This window comes from Melanotaenia boesemani, chromosome 14 (genome assembly GCF_017639745.1).
Source record: "Melanotaenia boesemani isolate fMelBoe1 chromosome 14, fMelBoe1.pri, whole genome shotgun sequence".
Taxonomy (NCBI): domain Eukaryota; kingdom Metazoa; phylum Chordata; class Actinopteri; order Atheriniformes; family Melanotaeniidae; genus Melanotaenia; species Melanotaenia boesemani.
Window position 1 is genome coordinate 29,082,154 of NC_055695.1, and position 11,034 is coordinate 29,093,187.

Sequence of the window (11,034 nt, forward strand, 5' to 3'; positions counted from 1 at the left end):
GTGTCTCAGACCGGAGGCTAACAGCTCTGGCCCTGAGAGCAGCCATGTGTTCATGTAGGACATGGTAGAGATCCAAATGAGCAACCATCTGCAGCACAGAGTCCTCTAAGAGGCTAATTCACAATGCATCATAAATACATTTCAGTCATTACACACAAAAGGTTTGTATTTAAAAAATCGATAACACCATTTCTAATTTTTTGACAGAAATGGTCAGTTTGTTACAGTTGAGTGCTTTAAATGAATTAATTGCAAATACCTGAAGATATTTAATATATGTTGGACAAATAATTTTGAAACAGCAGTATCTTTAGAAAACAAGCCTTTACCTGCAGGATAACATGTATTTCCAGCACGATGCTGAATTTATTCCTCCTCTGATCTCCCTTCGACTGAAAAGAGAGATAACCAGTAGGGTTCAGGCATATATCACTTTAATATATGCAAACAATAGTTTTTCCATAAATGAAAGAATTGTTATTTTATGTCTGCAAAAGAACATGCAGGTCTAAAAGAAAGAAAATAATGCACTTAATTAAAAGTAGTCGTACAGATAGTAATAAAAGATAGTTGTGAATAAAAGCTGTGATGTCACATGACATTGTGAAGTAATCAGCTCACACTTTTAGTCATGAGCAAGCTGCTTCAGGCAATCTGTTACCAGATGTGTCTGTAATGACTTTTTTCTTGTCTTTTTTTACCTTTCTGGGTTGTTTGAGGACTTTTCCGATAATTCTGTCATCACTAATCACCATATGACCCTTCAAACATTGTGTAGCTGTAAGATAATAAAGTAACACTATTTATGTTCATAGACCTGATTATGCCACTTACACTGAGTGTCACCTTACAGCAACAGCCAACACGGTAACATCTTCCAACAATTACCAGACTTTGACAATATTAATTAGGCATATTTTAACTCTTTAACTCCTGGTGTTTGAAACAGTAGTGGAGAAAGACAAATATAAGGCAGAGGGTGGCTCATGACACACTGTTTTGATCTACAAGCAGCGCACAACAGCAAACCTTGCAGTGAAACAATTTAGCTCTTTGCCCCTTTAAACAGTCCTCTTCATCATTCGGTTCATATTTAGACATCACTAGTCTAAGATGACACCTACCACAAGTTACTGAGACATTGGCTTTTTATGTGGCAACATATCCACCTCTGTTGTTAGCTTTTCTTTCAATAAATTGTTTGAGAAAATCATTACATGATTCTATGCAAATGCCTCACATTCATGATGTAATATCAGTGTAGCATCAACCTTTTACATTTTCTGTAAATTTTACCCCAAAGTGGAATATGCTGAACTTTTTATGAGTAGTGGATAAGGCCCTGCGATAAACTGGAGACCTGTCCAGGGTGTACCCTGCCTCTCACCTGCTGAATGCTGGGTTAGACTCCAGCTTCCCCACAGCCCAGAATGGATGAAGCAGTACGATAATGGAGGGATGGAATATAAATTATTTGTCCATCAGTTATTAAAAGGGCCAGCTGTATTTGAATGGGATTAAATATGTTAGACTTATTCCTACTCCTTTTTGAACATGTGATTACTTTTACTTTTACTGTTTTAATGTTCAAAATAAACCATTCATTCATTCATTCATTCATTCATTCATTCATTCATTCATTCATTCATTCATTCATTCATTCATTCATGTGTCTGCTTAATCCCCTGAGATTACAGCAGAGGCTCTTTTGTGTCAGAAAAAAAAAAATCAGAAAGCTTGTGAAAAGTTTAGCGTGAGGATTATTTCCTGTCTCGTGTTAAATGATGATGGTATGTTGGGATTTTTCCTCAGATGCTACATTCAGTTATTTTGTATTGTGCAAATAACTTGTCATCTTCTTGCTTTTTACAGGTTAGGATTCCCCATGATGATAATGACATGTATGATCGCCATGTGCTACCTGCTGGCCACCCACATCGGACTGGGGTGGAACATGTGAACCACACCTCCTCTACAGAGCCAAAGAAACTGTGTGTGTTTGTGTGTGTGTGTGTGTGAACACAGTGAGTTTCAGCTCACTGTGTAACCTGACTGACCAATCAGGTTACAAGCACTACATGAAGCACTGCAACCATGTTTTCTTCAAATTGTGGTGAAGTGTCTTTGCACCATCAGGGACCAAATTCACAGGAGCTTTGACCAAATCTAGGAAATGTTTCTTTACTGTAAAAAAAAAAAAAAAGGCTCATCTCCATAACGGTGTACATGGTGCTATGTTCTCAGCGGGTGTAACTGGTGTAAATGATTTCAGCTGTGGTCTCAGACCTCATACTGTTGGAAATCCACGTGGCCTCTTCACAAAAAGCAGTACGTCATGACTTCAGGCTCATATGTCACATAATTTGCTTTTTATACATTTAGAGGACCGATCTTGATTTGTCTCTGACAAGTATTACTCCCTGGTTTCCCAATTTTTTGCAGATTTTTTTTTAAAAATCACGAAACCCAGTGAAAGGGATTTTATAACAGCTTATGTCTATTTCTTTGTTTGATTCTCAAATCTTGAGTCAGTTTAACTGGAAAAGGCTAAAGGAAACAGGAAAACAGCAGTGGATTTCTCAGCTCTATGAATGAATATACACAAAAACTGATGTAGTCCAGTTAATCATATTGAATAGTAAGTACTTAGAAACGGTCATAAAAAACAGTTTCCTGTATTTATTGTACAGCCCAACAACCAGAACAACATCTATGTTTGATGATAACTGAGATGAACATGAACAATAAAAAAGTCATGTCTGGATTTTATTTGAGTCTGTGAGGTTTTATTCATGGTTTTAATTCTAATAAATGATTTCTAACTGCGATCAGTAAACGAACCCACATTGTAACTCTGCATTTACAAAAGGCTGATGAAATTAATTAGATAAGATTTTTCATGTGTTTTACCAGCAAAACACAAGTACATAATTCTCTCCTGTAAATGGAAGTTTTTTAAAACTTGTTCACATCTTTTACATTCGCACACAGTCTGCTGAAACTTAACATTAAGGAAAAATGACAAATCTCATAAACTGTGATGGACTCATTGTTGCTGCATGCCCTTTGTGAGGGCTCAAGCCCAGTGCTAATGTTTCACACATTTATTTTTCACAATACTTTTCTTCACAGTCACAAATATTTAGTGTTAATTTGTCATTTTTATCGTTACCTGTCATTGCTGTGATGGAGAGCGCACGTCAACAGTGGAAAGTTTTAGACTTTTTTTTTTTGTTACCATGGTGGGGCAAGCATTCCTTTGCTGGTAGAGCAAAGATGTGGAAAGGGTTGAGGAGCCTTAAATCTGGGCGCAGGCTCGTCAGGTCAAGTTTAGCTAGTTTTGAGTCCTTATCTATTTATTGTTTGCCATTTTGTTTTCCCCTGTATGTGTTATTTGGTTCGACCGAAACATTACCCTCATTACCCTCATTAGTCATTGTGTTAGGTCAGTTTTCCTCAGTTGAGTTTCATTTGTTTAATACGGAAGCGTCCAGCTGCCACAGCCATGAAAAAAATATCGAAGCAGTTTCTCGTTAAAACGAGATAGATTCTCGTTATAACGAGATATAAATCACGTTTTAACGAGATGTATTTATCTCGTTATAACGAGAATCTTTCTCGTTATAACGAGATAAGTTAAAAATGTATTTATCTCGTTATAACGTGATAAGTTTATTATAAGAACATAGCCTGTACTGTATGCAGATGTTGTTACGACCTATATTGGAGCAAAATACATTTCATGGAAAATATACTCATCAAGCAGAAACTTTTCAGTTCTTTGTGACAATGATTAATTGTTCTACTCTGGTTTATTGCTGTACAGAAATGTGGGACAGTTATGAGAAACACGTAGGTCACCTGCCTGCGCACAGTGAGACGGTGCGTGCCTGTGTGTGTCTGAATTGCCACAGAGCAGGCATCCCCAACTTGGGACCTCTTGAGCCAGTGTCCTGCAGGTTTTCAGTATGTCCATACTGCAGCACACCTGACTCAAATAATGGGTCGTTAACAGGCTGGTGCAGACCTGGTTTATTCTTGCACACAAGACCGTTATAAGCAACACGGTGCGTCACCTGCCTGCACGCAGTGAGACGGTGCGTGCATGTGTCTGAGTGACAATAGGGTGTGCGCGCTGCTTTCAGTTAATAATATGTTGTCTCCTGACAATAAAAATGAAAATTATAAAGGCTTTATGCACCGCTGGGACTGGGAGAAATAAGTTGCCGACATAAAGACGTGGTCCTGTCTTCTTAAAGGGTGCAACGTCAACAAGTGTCCTCCAAGCTTCATCAAATCTCTCCAATGAAGTAAAACTTAATCCCATGTAGTAAATTAGGAATTTCTCTGGAAATAATAAACCACACTGAAAACCTTCAGGACACTGGCTCAAGAGGTCCCAAGTTGGGGATGCCTGCTCTGTGGCAATTCAGACACACACAGGCACGCACCGTCTCACTGTGCGCAGGCAGGTGACCTACGTGTTTCTCATAACTGTCCCACATTTCTGTACAGCAATAAACCAGAGTAGAACAATTAATCATTGTCACAAAGAACTGAAAAGTTTCTGCTTGATGAGTATATTTTCCATGAAATGTATTTTGCTCCAATATAGGTCGTAACAACATCTGCATACAGTACAGGCTATGTTCTTATAATAAACTTATCACGTTATAACGAGCTAAATACATTTTTTACTTATCTCGTTATAACGACAAAGATTCTCGTTATAACGAGATAAATACATCTCGTTAAAACGTGATTTATATCTCGTTATAACGAGAATCTATCTCGTTATAACGAGAAACTGCTTCGATATTTTTTTCATGGCTGTGGCAGCTGGACGCTTCCGTAGTTTAAGTTACACTTCTGAATATCATTATTTTTAGTTGACCTCTTTTCTTTGTCGGCTAGTTTTTTTTCATTCTTTTGGGTTTTTGTATTCATTTTGGGTCAATAAAAACCCAGTTTTTGAAAGTATTTTGTGTCCTTGTTCCTTTACTGCTTGGTCTTGACACCCTTCTACCCTTTCACACACAGAAGAGAGATCGCCAGTATTATTGTAGGAGTTTTCCAGCTGAATTAGATCAGAGTCTGCACAAATTAAAGCCTTGTATATCCTGTATTAGCCTTTGGAAGATGTACAGCTTTCCACAGCAGAAGTCTCAGAAACTAAATAGTTAACTTTGTCTTGAGCTATAAGATCAAATGATCTGAGGTAACAGTAATAAGAGATGCTCAGATAATCCCTATTCCTCAAGATACAGTGTGTGGTTCATAGTACAGTGGGGATTTGAGACATTTTCCAGCAGCTACTGGGAAGAGGCAGGGTACACCCTGGACAGGTTTACAGTCCATCACGAGGCACCAGAGACACCAATCAACCTGACATGCATGTTTAGGACAGTGGGAAGAAGGTGGGAATACCCAGAGAGAACCAATGCACACACAAGGAGAACATGCAACAGTCAGAAAGACAAACAGAACAGAAGAACATGTTCTGCTCCTGTCATGATTAATAAATCTTATTTGGTGTAAATTGTGCAAGAACTGAATCAAAAGGTATTTAAATCTGGCCAATAAAACTCATGTTGAGAGGCAAAGCTTTAGCTTTGACAGTGTTTTGAACCTACCTGAACCTGCTTTACACTTTAAGGCGAGTAATTGAGATTAGTTTCCCTTGTTAAAACCAAATATTCACAATCTGTTCCTGAATTCTTTTGGATGATGGTAAGAAGTGTTTCAGAGGAATGTTACTGTCTTGCTCTGTGTTTATTTTCCATTCCTCCATAGACCATTTCTGCTTATTCCCAGACAGGCTTGCAGAGGGGCTGGAGCATTTCCCCGCAGCTACTAAATGAGAGGCAGGGTACACCCTGGAAGGGTCGCCAGTCCATCACAGGTGCTACTCATTAAGGATAAATCACCTTGTAAATTAATGCAAATTCTGGGGTTTGTAATGATTATTGAATTAATGTGTTTTTTTAAGTCACAGCAACTTTTAACAATAACAGTCTGGGTATTTGTTTTCTTGGATGTTGTAGTGTTGCTCTGCTGCCATTCTCACAGCTCTGTCCTCACTCTGTTTAAGCTTCAGGGAGTAAAACTGGCTTTCATGTTCCCTTTAATGAGCCAGCCTCATGGCCAGCTAAAACCCAGCAACACAGATCGATCACCAGAGCTCCTGCTGGACTGTTGTTTCCCATTAATGTGTTGCTCCTGTGGGAACTTGATGGCTTGAAAAGTGAAGCACCTCAATTATCACCAAGTCCAGAACTGAGCCAAAAAACTCAGTGGAAATGTAATAATGATCATTTCCACCATTAGGAAAACTCTTTTGTATAATTTTATTCCGTTCATTGTGTTGCAGGATTCAGTTCAGCTCAATTGAACTTTTTTTTAGCAACATTTTACAACAATTCACTTTTACAGCTATAGTCAAAATTCATGCAGAGGTTTGTATGGCCTCAGCAACCTTTGTTCAAGACACTAACGTAAAGATTGAAAAATATTTTCAATTATTCAACAAATATTAGGTTTTATGACTGAGATTCGACATTAGGGTAAATTATTTCTTATCTTCAACGTCTTGTCATTTAGTTAACCCGTTAATGACACAATAATTTGAGTCAAGTAAGTGTAGGCAAAAAAATATGTAAACCATGGTCCTGGAAGACTGAATATGGACAACCTTGACCTGAAGGCTAATATGGGAAGAGATAAGAAAGCTGGATCTGTCTTGGACTGCTCACTGGACTCCATCAAGGAGGTGGGAGACAGACGGATGTTGGTCAAGCTAACATCCATCATGGACAACTCCAACCACCCAATACATCTGCTGTAGTAGCTTTGACCAGCTCTTTGAACGCAACGTTCATACCACCCCAGAGCAGGAAGGAGGGCTCTTATCTTATCTTATCTTGTCTTGTCTTGTCTTGTCTTGTCTTGTCTTGTCTTGTCTTGTCTTATCATAGCTTAGCTTAGCTTAGCTTAGCTTAGCTACTGTAGAAAACTGATGGATGGAAGCTTTAAGACTCCAACACAAGGTTTTGTTTTGCGACACACTGGATAAGTTATTGAGTTTTGAATCTGCGCTCATGAACTAAAGCATCAGTGATTCATGCCCACATGAATTTCTGATTGTAATAGTCATTGTCATTTATTTTAAGGAGTGACGTCTTGCGCTCCCAAATTAAATACTGAGTTTGTAGTTTAGTTTTGCTAGTAATGGAAAGTTACCATTTTTTTAAGTAGTGATCAAGGTGCCAGCCAATCAAATAATCTGACTAATTATGTATCTGATCTCATGCCTGATTGTTGCTACACCTCTAAGCGTCAGACCTGACCACCATTGAGAGTAAAGCATCACCCTTCCTGGTACACCATCATCCATGCACTGCAGAATTTAGTAATTTATTTTAGTCATAATACTGTTATTCAACTCAGAGAATTAGCATATTTTCATGCTTCTTTCACAGCTGTGACACTTAAAACCTACTGGTCACCAGTAAATTTAAACCACAATATTATTACACATAAAGACTTTGTTTATAAAGGTATTCTCAAACCATTGTGTAGTTTTACTTCCCATGCTTACAATGAAAGCCATTTCACAGGATCATCCTGGATGGTGCTGTGATCAAAGAAAAAAGGGGTTTATTTTGATGTGAATTATATTACTTTGTGTAGGATGGGGATTTTTAAAAATAGCCTTTAAAGTGAATCCTCTTAAGCCTTCTCACTCCACTTCCTAATTACCGAAGGTGGAACACATATAATCCCTTGTTGATGAATGGGAGCATTGGCTGTGAATAAAGGAGACTGCTTAGAGGAAATCAAATTACTTTTCCCATTGAACCAGTCTAATTAATTAGTTCATGCAGTCTGGGGAACAATAGTGCCACCCAGTAATCAAAAAGGACCATGTTCAGTAGTAAACGGATACTTCACTTTGGCCTCGTTTGCTTGCACAGCAAGTTGTTCCCACATCATTATATTTATAATTGTTTAATGCCTCATGTGGTTGTTTATTTAGGCGAAGGTTGATCAAGGATGCAAACATCAGTTGCAGTAACAGGCAAATGCAAAGAATTGAAACTAAAAATATGACCCAAACAACACAAAGTAGACAGGCCTGCCAGCTGAAAGAGGCTGTGAAATGTTCGGAAACTCTTTTACTCCACAGATTATTTTGAGTTTTTTTTCTGTCTCAAAACACACTTTGTGCAGAGTTATGGTGTAATTTTAGGCTACAACTGGTATCCAAGTATAGAAATACACTAGCAGACTGGAAGAAGCTTCTCAGTTAGCATCAAATGGCTGACAGTTGAAGTTATGGATCAGTCTACATGGTTGAACACAAAAAACGAGTAGACAGATGGTGACGAGCAACTGATGATTAAAAGAAAGAGACAGACAGAAGTTAATCTAAGTGGCTTGAATATTGTGCTAATAATTATTTGCTAGTCTGCTAGCTGCTGCTAACTAGAGGCAGTTAGCAGCAGCTAAACTAAGCTGCTTTGCGGTCCGAGTCAGGAAAATTACTAATGCTTCCTGCAAATGACAAAAAATCAGCTATTGTTGATTCAGTTTACAATTTTCCCATTTTTTCCCAAAGATTATCATTTTTTGCTAATAATATGAGAGTAAAACGTGTGAACATTGACAATAATATTTGAGAGCATTGTCCTTGGAAAACAATAACAAAACAAAACAAAAACCCCAACATCATTGGTCATTGTTTTTATTGTTTGACAAATACCACAAATTAAAAAATAAATAAATAAATAAAAAAAAATCTTCAATCACGTTTGTTTGATCAGTTGAATATTTATTGATTTATTAAACTATGGCACATAGCTGCAGGTGATCACATCATGTCAGTGCTACTGTGTCAATACATGTTATAAAGAAAGTTTTGTGTTATTTCTACAATTTGACTATCTTATCCTGCCAGTTTTTTTTTTTTATTTATTCCTTTTTTGTTTTTAAAGGTTGTACTGATCATTTGCATGTGCCACCCTTTCTCCTGTCTGTGTGCCCCCTCCCTCAAAAATGTTTTAGACCTGGTCTTTGCTATATGTTATCAAACAATGCTTGAACTTGTTCTTGGTTCATACAGTGTGTTTTACTTAGATACAGTATGTTGTGAACCATACTTTCTACTCAGTGTATATGATGTGCAATAAGATATGATGTCATCATTGCAAAGTTGTCTTATTCTTACTCAGGATAATAAAGACCCAGATAGAAGAACAATGCACAGACAGCTGATGATGTGATGATTGGTAATGTTTGTGTGTATGATGAGACCTTCATTTCTTGCTATAATGTAACAGAGAGAAGATTCTTTGAATCTTCATACAAATGCAGTCATATATGCTCCCTTATCAATCTGTTTTAAAAAAACCCAGTGAAACAATTGTTCAACTTGAGACTTATTCACTAAAGTTTTACTTGGCACTAATGAGTCATTTTTGCCACAACAACAGGTAGCACACACATTGTAAAAACACACCTGAATGTACTGCTAATGCTGTACCCCTATGACAATGTTCAAGTGGACTCAATCTATGGGGTAGACACACACACACACACACACACACACACACACACACACACACACATACACACACACACACACACACAATAAAAGAAAAAACATCCCATTACTTTGGTTTTTGCATTGTGGACAAAGATGAAACATTCTGTGAGATATCTTTGTGGGAGCATCTGGTAAGAGCACAATAAATATGCTAATAGCTGCCACTGAGCATGACCAAACTGGACACCAGATAAGGGGCTTGCAGAACAGCTGGATTCCCTCCAGCTGCAACAGAATGTCAGCAGTTTTGCAAATCAGGATTAAACAGGAGTCTCTCTCATTGTCAAAGTAAAAAGTCTGTAGTTTCGTGGCATGTGCCTAACACTGAATGATTTTAAACATAAACAAATCTGATGATTCAAAAATTTATTGATGTTCAAGATGTTCAGCTGTCATACAAACAGAAAAACAGCAGAGGAAACATAATATTTTAACTCCAAACTTTAAAGTGGACCTGATTATCATTTCCATTAATTTATTTTTTAATCTTGGATACCTTGAAATTGTCTTTGCACCCATCATATTTCAAATATGTTATAATTTTTTTTAAAGCAGGGCTTTCTTCCTGGGGAAAACAAGAGGATCTAGGGAATTTTTCTTCTAATTGGTCAAATTCTTCATTTATGAGTTATCACAACTTGATAAAGAATTGAATGTTATTTGACAAACATGATTTTTGAGCGTGACATCATCTCAAATAAGAATTGGAGTCAGGTTATGAGGAAGAACAGCAGGACAAACCACTACAACAAAGTTTACAGCAGCTTATTCACTTTGGTAAAAACTTGCAGTTGTACAACATTACAGATTGGTCTTAAACGCCTTTTGCTGCTTGCTCCCTCATCCCTGAGCAGGTGAATGGCAGCTATTGCCTGGTACCTGCTTGGTTGGCGCAGGGAGCAGCTGATGGTAGGCAAGAATTTGCCTGCTTGGCTCTACCCAGGTGACTGGAGGCTAACAGTTAGCATCTGCTCTTTGAACCTAGAGGAAGCTTAAGCCAGTGCTGTCCCTCAGCTGGCATCTTCTTGAGCCTTTTACTAGCTTCACATTTGATCCATTCCTGAAAGCACATGCTAAAGACAGTGTTAGTTCTACCCTGCAATAGTCGGGAATAACTCCTTTAATTGCACCAACATCCATTCTTAAAATGACTGCGGTGGATACCTGCAGCCTCTAGCTGAGACTGCCTGCACACTGCTTGCAGAATTGGACTGTTTGAGGAAATTTGGGACAAACCACATGCTGCTGTGTTTTGAGGTTTGGGTGATGTTTAAAGTATTAAAACTTTCTTTTAACACTGCATTTAAGCTAAAACATAATAATGGAAACTGAAAATGTTGCCTTTTAAGAAACATTTCAATCATAATCAGTCTCTCCAAGCTTTATCAACACACATCTGGATGCTTTTGGATAGACATGCAACCAATGAA

At 37.8% G+C, this 11,034-nt stretch overlaps 1 protein-coding gene across 1 annotated transcript in view; it reads left to right on the forward strand.

The window, feature by feature from the left end:
• Window positions 1-2,777, forward strand: part of oca2 (oculocutaneous albinism II) — a 60,868-nt gene extending 58,091 nt beyond the window's left edge. The window contains exon 24 of the mRNA XM_042006533.1: window positions 1,873-2,777. Within this exon, the coding sequence (XP_041862467.1) occupies window positions 1,873-1,960 (88 nt within the window). The 3' untranslated portion in view covers window positions 1,961-2,777. The remainder of the gene's footprint in view (window positions 1-1,872) is intronic.
• Window positions 2,778-11,034: the final 8,257 nt, after the last annotated feature.